The sequence below is a fragment of the Chiloscyllium plagiosum genome, unplaced genomic scaffold, assembly GCF_037043375.1.
Source record: "Chiloscyllium plagiosum isolate Xiang-an unplaced genomic scaffold, Cpla_swu_hap1 HiC_scaffold_24, whole genome shotgun sequence".
NCBI classification, from domain to species: Eukaryota; Metazoa; Chordata; class Chondrichthyes; order Orectolobiformes; family Hemiscylliidae; genus Chiloscyllium; species Chiloscyllium plagiosum.
This window is the reverse complement of record NW_028270162.1, coordinates 45,581,808-45,597,578: the sequence shown is the minus strand read 5'-3', so window position 1 is coordinate 45,597,578 and position 15,771 is coordinate 45,581,808. Positions and strand designations below refer to the sequence as shown.

Below are 15,771 nucleotides of genomic sequence, written 5' to 3'. Positions count from 1 at the left end.
GACCTGCTGCGCTTTTCCAGCAACACATTTCCAGCACGTAATTGGGAAAGCTGATAAAATATTCTCCTTATCATGAGAGGAATTGAATCCAACATATTGAGGTTATACAGGGCATTGGACTAACAGTACTGGGCACAATATTGATCATTTTATTTAAGAAAGAACATAAATGAATTAGAAACAAATTGGTCACTTGTACATTGAAGGTTTCCATGTACCATTACTGTAGGCTGTGCCTTTATCTGCCTAGGCCCTACATTTTGCACTCCCCTTCCTAAAACTCTCTGTCCTGCCATCATTCTGTCCAATGTTAAGACACACCTTAGAACCTACCACACCAACCAAGGTTTTGGTCATCTGCCCTAATAATTACTCATGTGGCTCATTATACTCTCCTGTGAAATACCTTGGGATGTTTGACTAGATTGTAAGTTTTATACCAATGCAAGTTGTTGTTGACATTGTTGATGGTCATAATAGCCCACATTTCCTGAATCACGAGAGTTAAATTAGGGCCAATCAAGGATAATAGTGGGAAGTTATGTGTGGAGTCAGAGGAGATAGGGGAAGCACTAAATAAATATTTTTCAACAGTGTTCACTACAGAAAATGAATATGTTGGTGAGGAAGATACAGAGATACTTGCATCTAGACTAGAAGAGATTGAGGTTCACAAGGAAGAGATATTAGAAATACTGCAGAGTATGAAAATAGACAAGTCCCTGGGCCAGATGGGATCTATCCTAGGATCCTCTGGGAAGCAAGGGAAGAGATGCCGAGCCTTTGGCACTGATCTTCAAATCATCATTATCTACAGGAATAGTGCCTGAGGACTGGAGGATAGCAAATGTGGTTCCTTTGTTCAAAAAGGGTAGTAGAGACAACCCTGGTAATTACAGACCAGTGAGTCTCACTTCAGTTGTTGGTAAAGTGTTGGAAAAGGTTATAAGAGAGAGGATTTATAACCATCTAGAAAAGAATAATCTGATCAGGGACAGTCAGCACAGTTTTGTGAAGGGTAGGTCGCGCCTAACGAATCTTATTGAGTTTTTTGACAAAGTGACCAAACAGGTAGATGAGAGTAAACCCGTTGATGTGGTGTATATGGATTTCAGCAAGGCGTTCGATAAGGTTCCCCACAGTTGGCTGTACCAAATGTGGAGGAATGGGATTGTGAGAGACATAGCAGTTTGGATCAGTAATTGGCTTGCTGAAAGAAAACAGAGGGTTGTAGTTGATGGAACATGTTCATCGTGGTGTTCAGTTACTAGCGGCATACCGCAAGGGTCGGTGTTGGGTCCACTGCTGTTCGTCATTTTTATAAATGACCTGGATGAGGGCTTAGAATGGTGGGTTAGTAAATTTGCGGACGACACTAAGGTTGATGGAGTTGTGGATAGGGCTGAAGGATGTAGTAGGTTGCAGAGAGACATAGATAGGATGCAGAGCTGGGCTGAGAGGTGGCAAACGGAGTTTAATGTGGACAAGTGTGAGGTGATACACTTTGGCAGGAGTAATCGGAATGCAAAGTACTGGACTAATGGTAGGATTCTTGGGAGTGCAGATGAGCAGAGAGATCTCGGTGTCCATGTACACAGATCCCTGAAAGTTGCCACCCAGATTGACAGGGTTGTTAAGAAGGCATACAGTGTTTTGGCCTTTATTAATAGAGGGATTGAGTTCCGGAACCAGGAGGTTATGCTGCAGCTGTACAAAGCTCTGGTACGGCCACACTTGGAGTATTGTGTACAATTCTGATCACTGCATTATAAGAAGGATGTGGAAGCTTTGGAAAGGGTGCAGAGGAGATTTAATAGGATGTTGCCTGGTATGGAAGGATTGTCTTACGAGGGAAGGCTGAGGGCCTTGAGGCTGTTCTCGTTAGAGAGAAGAAAGTTGAGAGATGACTTAATAGAGACATACAAGATAATCAGAAGGTTAGATAGGGTGGACAGGGAGAGACTTTTTCCAAGTATGGGGACGGCAAACACGAGGGGACACAACTTTAAAGTGAGGGGAGATAGGTATAAGACAGATGTCAGAGGTAGTTTCTTTACTCAGAGAGTAGTAAGCGAATGTAATGCTTTGCCTGCATTGGTAGTAGATTCACCAAGTTTAAGTGCATTTAAGTCGTCATTGGACAGGCAAATGGACTTACATGGAATAGTGTAGGTGGGATGGGCTTCAGATTAGTATGACAGGGCGGCGCAACATCGAGGGTCGAAGGGCCTGTACTGCGCTGTAATATTCTATGTTCTCTGTTCTGTGTTCTATGTTCCCATTCATGCTGCCTGCCGTTATGGTGAGAGAACAGGATCTGCACTGGGAGGGCATGGTCCCTGCAGGAAGGACGTGGTTCCTGCTGGGAGAATGTGGTCCCCACTGGGAGAACTTGATCCTGGCTGGGAGAGCATGGTCCCCACTGCGAGAATATTGTCCCCACTGGGAGAACATGGCCCCTGCTGGGAGAGTCTGGTCCCTGCTGGGAGAACATGGCTCCTGCTGGAAGAGTCTGGTCCCTGCTGGGAGAACATGGCCCCTGCTGGGAGGGTCTGATCCCTGCTGGGAGAACATGGTCCCTGCTGGGAGAGTCTGGTCCCTGCTGGGAGAACATGGTCCCTGCTGAGAGAGTCTGGTCGCTGCTAGGAGAACATGGTCCCTGCTGGGTGGGTCTGGTCCCAGCTGGGAGAGTCTGGTCCCTGCTGAGAGAGTCTAGCGTCTGCTGGGAGATCAAGGGGCTCTTTGTCAGTATGACAGACATGCCAAAATCCACCATGTTCCTGAAATTGAAAACAAACCTCGCCATAATTTGAAATAAAGGTTGAGTTTTCTATAAAAGTTAAGTTTCACTTTGCCTACTCAACTCCCATGTTCATTTTCTCAAGAAAGGAAAAAGGAAGTGACTCTCTTACATTTCTGAAACCACATGAAATGGAAATTTCTTAAGAAATGTGAGTAAACTGTTCCTAATAACACATTGGATTTCTGAAACCATCGTGATTTCTTTGGATTGCTTTTCCATTTGAAGTGTAGCAACCTTTAATTAAACAGGCATTATTTTTTCTGCTTTGTGTCTGGAGGTTATTATACTCTGCCTTTATACCCAAAAGTTGCTGACTTGTCAGAACAGCTTCCCCATGATTGCCAATCATCCTCCAGTGTTTGTTTAAATTTAGGACTGTGATCTCCTGAACCAATGAAGTGTTGCAAAGCCTTTAGCATTCACGTATTTGCAGAATTAACGCAAAGTTAAAAAGTACTGGTTAACTTTCAAGTGATGATGGGGGAAGTGTGTAGGCTCAACGTGGGATTGGGGATCCCCTCTAGAAAAGGCACTGTGAACCATTGGGAGTCAAAATACAACAGTGCAGATCTAAAGAAACGCGCAAATATTGGAAATCTAAAAGGAGGGCACTGTGTGTTGAAACTGCACAATGGTTCAGCCAGAATCTGAAAAAGAGGCAACCCACAGATAGGTCAAGCTATAAACTATGTTCCCTTCTGTGAATTTAGAGACATTTCTGGGTTTCTTTTAAGGACACTTGTTGACTTATCCTTGGCTCGCTGCTCCACACAAAACAATGAACAAGATGTTCCAGCCTTGTGCTGCTTTCAATTATCTCCATTTGCCACACCAAAGCAGAGAAGCTGAGTGCTTCAAGAATAAAGTCTCAGCGTATGAAGGAGCTCCAACACCAAGTTAAATGCAAAGAGAATACCTGGGAGCAATTACCAACCAACAGACCAATAACTAGTTTCAGATGATGTCATATACCACACAAAAAAAAACAAAGATTCTTGCTTGCAAAGCCCTCTAGGGTATCTATTATTTTTTTAATAGCATATCCTGGAAACTTTATGAAGTGGTTTTATTCAGCTTTGAATCTGTTTTCTATTGCCAGTTTCACCAATTACTCATGCTAATGCCAGCCATCAGCATACTTTGTACCCTTGATGCACATTAATATTGCCCTAAGTGATGACTTATGGTTAAGCCACTTAATTGCACACTGAAGTTTAGGTATAGAATCCCTACAGCGTGGAAACAGGCCATTCGTCCCATCCCAGTTCTTTGGAGAGCATCCCACGCAGACCCATCCCCCTACTCTAACTCTACATTTCGCATGGCTAATCCACCTAGCCTACACATCCCTGGACACTACGGGTAATTTAGCACAGCCAAGTCCACCTAACCTGCACATCTTTGGACTGTGGGAGGAAACCCATGCTTACATGAGGAGAATGTGCCAAACTCCATGCAGTCACCCAAGGCTGGAATTGAACCCTGGTACCTGAAGCTATGAGGCAGCAGTGCTACCCACTCAGCTTCCATGGCCTTCCCACCAGAACTCTATCAACAAACACATCGAGTTAGACCCCATGTACCACTCCCTGAGAAAAAGAACAAGAAATGACATCACCACAGGAAATGACATTACCAACCCAAAGAAACCCAAATATATAAATAGAAAGCAGGAATTATCAGCAGTGTTTCGCCCGGAGGCCCACTAAGATGTTACCTAGCATGGTGACGAAATGTCTAGAAATGAACCTTCCAGCTCAGTGAGCAAACCTACATCCAGAACCTCCACCTGAGCTACAAATCTTATCAAAACTCGCTAAATGTCAGAGTAGGCCATTCAGCCTGCTGTGTTTCTTCTGTCATTCAATACAATCATGGCTGATCATCCACTTCAATATTGGTTTATCCTGCACTGTCCCCATATCCCTTTATGTCACTCTTGTTCTGAAATCTTCAATCTTTACCTTCAACACACTCAAACACTAAGCTTCCAGAGCCATCTGTAGTATAGAATTTCAAAGCTTGACACTCTGAGTCAGACAAAATCTTCAGCTCAGTGCTAAGTGGCTTTGTCTTTACTTTGAAATGATTTCTCGTTCTGGTTGTAGATTCTCCAGTCAAGGGTAACATCTTACCTGTGTCCACTCTTAAAGTGTTCTGTAGGTTTCACCTCTCATTCTTCAAAACTCTGGAGAATATAGACTGCTTGCCCAATCTGTCTCCACAGTACTTTCTGCGATGCCAGGAACAAGTCTAAGGAAACCTTCATTGCAATCCCTCTGTGGCAATAATATCCTTCCTGAGATAAGGAAACCACACCGCACACAGTACTCTATGTGCTGTCTAACCAAACGCCCACATAATGGAAGCAAGATGCCACAACTCCTGGACTCAAATGCATGAGCAAAAGAAGCTGACATTCATTAGGCTCGTTAATAGCTTGCTGCACATGTATAGGAGCCTTCTGTGACTTAACAACAAGGCCATCCACGTCCCTGTCAGCATCTTCACTTTCTCACTTGTAGCTATTTAAGAAATACCCTGCACACCTTTCATCATACCAAAGTAGATATTCTCACATTTTTCCACGTTATAGTGCATCTTCCACGTTCTTGCCCACTCACTAATTCTGGCCAAATCCTCTTGAAACCACTTTGATTCTTCTTCACAGTACATATTCCCACCTATCATTGTGCCTTCTGCAATCTTGGAAATTTATATTGGGTCCCCTCATCCCAATCTTTGATACCTATTGTGAACAGCAGGAACCCAAGTATTGATCCTTGTGGTACTCCATTGGTCATGGAAGAATCACCTGCTTATTCTGTTTTCAGTCTGTTAGCCAGTTCTTAGTTCATGCCAGTATATTTGACATGCAAATTAATTTTGTCAACCAGCCTCCTGTGGAGTACATTATCAAAAGCCTTCTGAAAATCCAAGTAGACAATATCCACTGACTCCAACTTATCAACGATGATCATATGACCAAGAAACAAGAATCGGCCTTTTTGCCGTTTGAGTTTGGTTATCTGATTTTAACCTCAGCTCCATGTTCCTGCATACAATCTTTCATCACCTTGGTAGTCAAGAACCTGCCTACCTAAGTCTTAAAATAATGTAATGGTTCTACCTTTTGAGGAAGGGAATTCCAAAGGTTCATAAACCTCAGAGGAAAAAGAAGTGTTTCCTCATCTCCATCTTCAATGACAACCTCTTACTTTTTAAATTATGTCCTCCGGTTATAGATTCCCCCAAAAGAGAAAGCGATCTTTTGACATCGACCAGGCTAATTCCCCTCAGATTCATTTTTAAAATTTAATTCACCGCTGAGTCTTCTAAACTCCAGGGGATACAGACCGAGCCTTTCCAAATAAGGCAATCCCCTCACATTCGAGTAAACCTTCCCTGAACTGCTTCCAATGTGTTTGCATCCTCCTGTAAATATGATGGGAGGGGTCTTTGATGATGTTGGCTGCTTTTCCATAGCAACAAGAAGTGTAGATGGAGTCACGGGTAGGAGGTTGGCCTGCGTGATGATCTGTGTTCTGCAGATTCTTATGATCCTGGATATAGCAGTTGCTGCATCAAGCAGTGAATGCACCCAGATAGAATGCTTTCTATGGTGCATCTGTAAAGGTTGGTGAGGGTCCTCATGGGCATGCTGAATTTCCTTAGCCTCCTGAGGAAGAAGAGAGGTTGTTGTGCCATCTCGACTGTTGCATCTATGTGGGAGAACCAGGATAGATTGTTAGTTATCATCACTCCTCGGAACTTGATGCTCCTGACCCTCTCCACCTCAGCTCCATTGATGTAAATAGGGGTGTGTACTCCTCTTCTCTTCCTGAAGTCAATGATCAGTTCTTTAGTTTACTGAGATTGAGGGAGAGATTGTTATCTTTGCACCACTACAGCAAGCATTCTATTGCCTTCCCGTATTTGAATGTCCCCAGTGAAACCTTCTTACTAATAATGATTTCCTTCAGTTGCTCATAGTGGTGATAGTGTGTCTGTGTGCCAAAATGTGTTTGTGCTTCTGAGCGGTAGAAGTTGTGGGACTGAGAACATCACGGTTTACAGATAATATTTATTTAGTTCTGGATTCAACACATTTGAGCACCCTCACTGAAATTGGAACGCACTGAGCCCAGGTCTCATTTCATGAACTTGAGCGGGGGATCTAGACTGACCTGAGTACAGTACTGCTGGAATTCTGCAGTGTCAGAAGTGCAAACGAATCATTGGCATCAGACAGTCTACCCTCTCTGGTGTATTTTTAAAAAATCCTTGACATTTCTTTTGAAATGGAACAAAGTGTTGTAGCCAATATTTATCCCTCAATCAGCAGATTATCTGGTCATTATCACATTGTTTGGGACAATTTGTGGTGCATAAATTGGCTGATGCATTTTCTCTATTACATTAATGAGTACACTTCCAAAATACTTCATTGGCTGGAAGGCATTTTTGGACGTCCTTAGATAGCGAAAATGAATGAACATCCAGCTTTCTTTTATTCATTATGTCATCAAGGAGGTGGAGTGACAATTTATTTGTTGCATCATCCTTTTCCTGAAGCTATTCCTGAGGAAAATCGCTCTTGGAAGCCCTGCTGCTATTTGCTAAGTGTGTGTCCTCACTCGGATAATGGAGAACTCGAGGCCCTGGTTTCTCCTGTGGGTTACCCGGTTTCCCCGCACTGCCACCCTTCAATATCATGCCCATACTGGTGTCTTGCCTGCTGGGGGACTGCGCCAGTGAAAAAGCAGCGTCACATTTATTCTGATGCATCATCGTGCCACCTCACAATGCGACTTCCGTTCAATGGCTGCAGAAATTGTTTGGAAAATGTACCCAAACTAAACCACACATCTAGTTCGATCAATTCCAAGTGACAGGGTCATATTTCTTTCCGAATCAAATGACTGGATTCCAAGTGTCACTTCAAAAGAAGGCTCTAAGTTGTCCTGACCTGGTGGTGTCATTCATTGCGTAAACTCTTCAAAATTCTTCCTTCCATTAGGTTTTTAAAAATTTAACCTGTTTTCCTAATCAAACCGTTCAGAGATGGTATTATACGCCTCTAGAGCAGGTTGGACTTGAACCTGGGCCTCCTGATCCAAGAATAGGGACACTTCCACTGAACCAGAGGAGGGCCCTACATCCCTTAGGTTTTTCACTCCAATAGTGGAACACTTTCTCCTTACGTTAGCAAAGAGAAGGCAGCCCATTCCTGACATTGATCTAAATTGGTGAGTAATGAATGAATAAGCCATTGGTTGAAGTCCTCAATTGATCTCATACGTTTTCCCCCATTGTCTTTCTCTCCCTCTCTCCCTCCCTCCCCTGCAGCAATGATCGGGGCTTGTGGTGGGAATTACTCGACGGACGCTGGCATCATTTACTCTCCGGATTTCCCTGACAACTACGCCAGCAGCAGAGTATGTTACTGGACCATTCAGGTGCCAGGGGCATCTCTCATCCGGTTCGACTTTGCCCTGTTTGACATTCGGGACTCGAGTGACATGGTGGAGTTTCTGGATGGCCGCAGCAATGATGTTCTCGCCCGGTTTGATGGCAGGAACCGGCCCTACGACTCCCTGAATGTGTCGGCCAGCTTTGTCATTTTGTACTTCTACTCTGACCGGGTTAACCAAGCTGAGGGATTCGCTGTCTTGTACAGAGGTAAGAGGGATGCCTGAGGTGCATCTACGGTGACTGAGAGCGGGGGGAAACCAGTTGGCTGGGTCCACGGGGGAGCCAATGACATAGCAGGTTTGTGGAGTCAGGGTCCAAATCAAAACATAAAAATGAAAAAGGAATAATTGCTAGGGTCAAGCCATAGAGTTATACAGCAGAAAAGGCCCTTCAGCCCGTCAAGTCGGCACCAACAATGAGTACCACTAGAGGCGTGCTCGTCCCAATTTCCTGCACATATCCTATATCCTTGGATGTTATGATGAATGTTTTGAATATATAGGTTAGATCATTTAATGCATGGCTCACAGAGTGGTATGGAAAGGAAAGGTTTGATTTATCAAGCTCTGGGCTAGTACAAGGGACAAAGGAAGCTTTTCCATTGGGATTGGCCCCATTTTAATCAAGTTGATGTTAAGCAATGGTGCTTTAAAAAAAATTAAAGGCTCTTTATCTCAAAGCACAGGGAATTCCTCATAAGGAAGATCAATAGAGATAAGGGAAACCAATTCAGCAGGTCTGGCACCATCCAAGGAGAGAGAAATTGAGTTAACATTTCTGGTCCAGTATGACACTTCTTCAGAACAGGAGAAAAGTGGTTGTATTGTATCTGCCACTTCAATAGTCCCCCTCCAAAACCTTCCTCAGTGGTTGAGTCCGAGGTTGCCCCAGTTGAGGCCATTCAGTGACCAGTTATTGGCCCATATGTGGTATTAACAGGGCAATGTTCGTCTAGCAGGAGGAGAAGGTTGCTATGTTGTGTGTGTTGGGGGTGAGCTAGTGTATTACTCTGTTCAGGCATTGGACATGGAGGGGGCTGGCGATGGAGGTGATGAGAGTGCCTCCCTCATTGGCATAGCTTCACAATCCTCATGTCCTCTTCCACTGCAGTTGCCCCACCCATCCCTTCCCGGTGCTTCCTCACATTCTAGCTTCTTCAATAATATCCTCACCCCCTTTAACATCCTCTTTGGATATTCCACTCCCATCCCTGCTAAACCACCTTTCCCATATCCTGGCACTGGGGCGGATGTAGCCAGCACTCCCTAACTGTTAGTAAGTCAGCTGTCTAAGACAGATGTCTTCAGACTGGGTACCTCTCCTTCAGCGTATTAGCACTCCTCTGGATGTCAGTCAGCTATGACAGGCAAGTTTCTTTGGTGGGGAGGGAAACACCACCAAACATTACGTCCTGTCCATGGTCACAAGGTGACCAACATCAGGAAATAAATATTCCAGCATTTCTAAAAGATGAACAAACTGGAAAAAGGGGTGGAGCAGCCCTGATGACACTCAGTGCTGACCACACTCTGGGTGAAGGAATTTCTCCTCACCTCAGTCCCAAATGGCCTACCCTGTGTCCTTAAACTGTGACCTCTGGTTTATAGCTGTCCAGTCAGCAGGAACATCCTGTCCAGTCCTATTAGATTTTACAGGACTCTTTGAAATCTCTCATCATTCTTCTGAACTCCTGTGAATTTAGTCCTAATTGATCCGGATTCTCTTACTAGGTCTGTCCTGCCACCCCGGCACTCAGCCTAGTACACCTTAAATGCATCCTCTTCATAGCCAGAATGCAATTCCTCAGATAAGGAGATCAAAACCGCATACAATACGCCCAAGTGTGATCTCGCCAAGGCCCGGTATAATTCAACAAGACATCCCTGCTCCTGTGCTCAAATCCTGTCACTATAAAGGTCAATATACCATTTCCCTTCTTCATCACCTGGTGCACCTGCATGCTTGCTTTTAAAAGCTGGTGTACATAGATATCCAGGACTCGTCACACCTCTCCCTTTCCCAATCTCTTGTCATTCAGATAATAATTTCTCTCCCTGCTTTTACTACCAAAATGGGTAACTTCATATTTCTCCACGTTATATTTAATGAGCTATGCAGTAGCCCACTCACTCAGCCTGTCCAAATTACACTGAAGTGTTTCTGCAGTGTCTCTGATGTGTTCAGGGTAAATGTAGGGGAATGGGTCTGGGTGGGTTACTCTTCAGAAGGTTGGTGTGGACTTGTTGGGCTGAAAGGCCTGTTTCCACACTGTGGTATATCTAATCTAATCATACTTGTCTCAGCTCATCCTCCCATCCAGAGATGCAGAGGATCTTTCCGTTGAGGGTTGAGTGACTTTGGAACTCTCTGCCTCAGGAGGTGATGGAGCCATTGAATAGTTTTAAGGCAGGCATGGATTGATTCTGGTTAGGCAGAAAACAAAGGGTTACTGGGGGTAGAGGGAAATGTGAGACACAAAGAGCTCAGCCATGACTGCATTGAATGACGGAGAAAACTCAAGGGGACAAGTGGTCAATTCTGCTCTGATTTTGTATTTTCGAAGGAGAATGTGGAAGACAGAGACAGTCTCAGGGCTAGGATTAAAACGAGGAGAAATGTTTCCTAGGGTTGTGAGCCTTTTCAATTCCAGAGGTTTGTGTATTTTCCATTATTGAATATATTTAAGTTGAGGATGGTCTGAGTTTTGGCCCATTAAGGAACGAAGGCACATGGCGAGCGGGCAGAAGAATGTGTTGAGGTGGATTGAATTTGAATCATAGAATCCCTACAATGTGGAGGCAGGCCATTCGGCCCATCAGGTCGGCACCGAACCTCTGAAGAGCATCCCTCCCAGGTCCACATTCACCTTATCCCTATAACCCTGCATTCCCCATGGCGAATCCACTTAACCTGCCCATCCCTTGTGATGGGACAAATTTTTTTAAAGTAAAAAAGTAGCAAAGACTAGCTGTAATTAAAGAAGAAAGAACAGAAATTGCTGGAAAAGCTCAGCAGATCTGGCAGCACCTGTGGAGAGAAATCAAAGTTAATGTCTCTGGTCCAGTGACCCTTCCTCACAACTGATGGTAGCTATTTTCATAGCTGTCATCAGTTCTAGAATCGTAGAATCCCTGTAATGGCCATTCAACCCATTGAAACCAGACTGACTCTTTGACGAGTATCCCATCCACACCCACCCACTCTATAGTTCCCATGGCTAATCCACCTAGCCTGCACATCCCTGGGTATTATGGGCAATTAAACATTGCTAATCCGAAATCTTTTGGACTGCGGGAGGAAATTGGAGCATCCGGAGGGAAACTCTCACAGACGCGGGGAGAATATGCAAACTCCACACAGACAGTCACCTGAGGGTGGAATCGAAGCTAGGTCCCTGGCAGTAGTGCTAAACAATAAGCCGCCATGCCACCCATGAATGATAGAACAGGTTTGAGGAATGTGTTCCTACTTCTTACATTCTTATCTAATTTGCTGCCTTGTGGTAGCTAACTAATGCCCTGCTATATAAGCACCAGATCTGCTCCTCAGCAACTTCTTGGGAACAGGCAAGAAATTACTGATGGAAACAAAAGAAATTGGCGGCTTCAGGGTATTCATTGTGATGGCTTTGAGTCTCCTACCCTCCCCCCATCTAATGATACTATCTCTATAAAGTACAAAGAACAAAAGAACATTCTCTTGATCTCGAGGTTTACATGTGAGAATAGTTAATATGTTTAAGGAGACACATCTGAAGTATTTGATAAACCTATTCTTGGAGTTTCTCTGCTTGTGCTCAATTACAAAGACTAGTTTTTAATCCATCCATCATACAATGTTGTAAATCTTGCATTCTTGTGTAATCCCACTTTGGAGAAAACGTGGCACAGAGTTACAATGGATGAATAGTGTAAACACTTCAAGCATACTATCTGAAGAAGTGAAATCCTGCCAGGTTAGATGCTGTTATTGGAATCAATAGTAAATGAGTTATTTTAAACTGCTTCAAAGTTAGTTATGCCTGTTGCCAACAGCAAGAGAAAAATGCCTTTTCTCCTTTTCAAACATTACCTGTTTTTATTTATTTTAAGGTAATTAAATATTTCAGACTGATTCACATGAGTTCCCTTGAATTGTGCCTTTAAATGATTAAAATACCTGAATGGTTACTGTGTGCCTGACTCTCCAGATAGCTTAAGTTAATCTAGTCCCATTTGCCATCATTTGGCCCATATCCCTCTAAACCCCTTCTTTTCATATACTCATCCAGATGCCTTTTAAATGTTGGATCAGCCTCCGCCACTTCCTCTGGCAGCTCATTTCATATTTGCACCACCCTCTGTGTGAAAAAGTTGCCCCTTTTAAATCTTTCCCCTCTCACCTTAAACCTATGTCCTCTAGTTGTGGACTCCTCTACCCTGGGGAAAATACCTTGCCTATTTACCCTATCCATGCCCCTCATGATTTTATAAACCTCTATAAGGTCAGCCCTCAGCCTCTGATACTCCAGAGAAAGTAGCCACCAGCCTATTCAGCCTCTCCCTGTAGCTCAAACCCTCCAACCCTGGCAACATCCTTGTAAATCTTTTCTGAACTCTTTCATGTTTAACATGCAGAGAAAAAAAAAGACCCTTGCAAGAACAGATTGCTTGGTAATACCGAAAAAGAGAATTGCTGAAATAGACACAATCTGCTAGCCCCTTTGAAATTTGGCATTCTTGGGTCTGTCCTGATCAGTGCAACATAAAGAGCTTTGACATTAGAGGTGGAATTTTTCATGGCCACTCATTTTTTAGAAGAGCAGAAGGGATCAAGCAAGTTATGTTTCAGTCATCATTTGTGCCTTTAGCATTGAGGTCTATGATGTAGACTTGATACCTTTATTTCAACTGATGCTTAAAAATCATTGAGAAATTTCTAAAATGTCAATGCATCTTGTATTAGATGCAGTTGAAAGGATTATTCATGAAGGAGTCTTGAATTTAAAGTGCTCTTGTGTGGGCGAGTAAGACCTCAGACAGAAGATAAGGCGTTCAAGTGGTTTATTGCAGTTAATCATTTGGAGTAGATGTTTAAAGAATGTTTATTGTGCATTTAAATTCTCCCTCTTTTGACTGCTGTCACCTCCACAGCTATTAAAGACAATCCTCGCTCCCAGCCTCCAGTGAGCAAGAATGATATAAATACATCAGAAATGATAACTGAGAGGGTGGGTCCTGGCACCAATGCGGCAAGATCATCGAAGATCCTCTACTTCATTACAGCAAGCCCCAGCCAATCGAACCAGAACATGCCAGGTTGGTACCAGCCTGCCACTGAATACTGCCCTCTGTTGCTCATCGTTGGTCTCTACTAACCATCCCTGTGCTTATTTACAGTGTGGACTATCTATGCCTTGGCAGCCTTGCTAACACTGACAGCGATAGCGATGGTTTCAAAGATTCTTCTTCACCTGACAGTAAAGTAAGTTTAGGAGGTTTTACCTCATTGTAAGGTAGCTGGCTTTCGTTTTAAAGTTAATGTAATTATGGCTTTTCTGTGTGGTGACACAGTTAGTGAAAGTGTGGTTTCTGGTCCTATCGCTCACGAAAATGTATCAGTCTCAGAGCCCTGCGCCTGTGTGAACTTGTACAGAGCGTAAATTCAGCTTGTTATAAATTGAGTAAGCGAAAGTGAGGACTGCAGATCCTGGCGATCAGAGTCGAGAATGTGGTGCTGGAAAAGCACAGCCGGTCAGGCAGCACCCGAGGAGCAGGAGAATCAACATTTTGGGCATAATTGGACATTTTGGTCCTGATGAAGGACTCATGCCTGAAACGTCAATTCTGCTGCTCATCGGCTGCTGCCTGACCTGCTGTGCTATTCCAGCACCATACTCTTGACCTTTCTTCTAGGTTGACTCAAGTTTGAACATTGCCAATAACAATCCAATGTTACATTGAGTTCTGAGTCTCCTCCTGTTGGTTTTGTTCTACTTATTTAACACGTACATCATGCATTAAATACCAACTGCCAGCTGGCTTACCATTTCCATGAATGATCCAGATTCCTCTCCAACTGTTGAACTCCACCTATGATTATTAATGAGCTTCCTTTTTTTGTAACATTTGAAAATGTAACCTTCTCCAGAATGAACTGTACATGTTTTGGGAAGTGTTACCATAGAATTATTGTCTAATCGCACTGTCACCAATAGTAGTAATGTAATATCTAAACTACAATCACCGCTGTTTCGATTTGCCTTTGATATTTTTGACTGAGTGCCATCAGGATTGACCATAACACCTATTGTTGGAGAATTTACAGGAATGACAATAAGAAAAGTCTGATGCAATAAAAAGCCATTCATCTAATACCCAAGCTCTTCCGATACAACATCCAGTTTGATTTAGTGCATTTGTAATATAACAGAAAGTGGGCATGCAACAGGAAAATACTCAATATGAAGCACAAAATGAATTGGAATTATTGATAAAAGATCACTTAACAAGTAAAAGTAGCAACCAATGGTGGAAGCGTAGATATTGAGTGAAGGATATCCTGCATTAGAAATGTACAATTATACTAAATTAATCCAGAAAGAGTAAAGTATTGATTGAGTCCAGTTTAAGACAGTGCAGGTTCATAGTTCCTTGAAAGTAGAGTTGCAGGTAGATAAGATAGTGAAGAAGGTGTTTGGTGTAATTTTTTTATTGGTCAGAGTATTGAGTATAGGAGTTGGGAGGTCATGTTGTGGCTGTACAGGAAATTGGTTAGTCCACTTTTGGAATATTGTGTGCAATTCTGGTCTCCCTCCTATCAGAAGGATGCTCTGAATCTTGACAGGGTTTTGTATAAGATTTACAAGGATGTTGTCATGGATGCAGAGTTTGAGCTACAGGGAGAGGCTGTATAGGTTGGGTCTTTTTTCCCTGGAGTGTTGGAGGCTGAGGGCTGACCTTATAGAGGTTTGTAAACTCATGAGGGGCATGGATAGGGTAAATAGGTAAAGTCTTTTCCTTAGGAGTCCAGAACTAATTGGCATTCATTTAGGGTGAGAGGGTAAAATTATAAAAGGGAACTAAGGGGCAACGTTTTTACACAAAGGGCGGTGCATTTTTTGGAATGAGCTGCCAGAGGACGTGGTGGAGGCTGGTACAATTACAACATTTAAAAGGCATCTGAATGGGTACATGAATAGGAAGGGTTTAGATGAATATGGGCCAAGTGCAGGCAAATGGGACTAGATTGGGTTTGGATATCTGGTCAGCATGGACCAGTTGGACTGAAGAGTCTGATTCCATGCTGTACATTTCTATGACTCTATAACATTGATCATTCACAGTATCATCGTATTACGGATTGTTGTGTAATTTAATTTGCAAAAATATGTTTTCAATTAACCTTGGTTGAGACACATGACATATCTATGGGATTGGAACAGAGACCTTTTGTCCTAACATGACCATTGCACTGTAAAAGTCTTCATCAATAATCTGTGTAATTAGAGATGG

The 15,771-nt window shown here is 43.2% G+C and overlaps 1 protein-coding gene across 3 annotated transcripts in view; it reads left to right on the top strand.

Moving 5' to 3' along the window:
• kremen1 (kringle containing transmembrane protein 1) overlaps positions 1-15,771 on the top strand; it is a 214,769-nt gene that overhangs the window by 123,944 nt on the left and 75,054 nt on the right. For all 3 annotated transcript variants that reach the window (XM_088000118.1, XM_088000116.1, XM_043715909.2), the window contains exons 6-8: positions 8,153-8,485; positions 13,411-13,575; positions 13,657-13,741. In XM_088000118.1, coding sequence (XP_087856244.1) covers positions 8,153-8,485; positions 13,411-13,575; positions 13,657-13,741 — 583 coding nt within the window. The remainder of the gene's footprint in view (positions 1-8,152; positions 8,486-13,410; positions 13,576-13,656; positions 13,742-15,771) is intronic.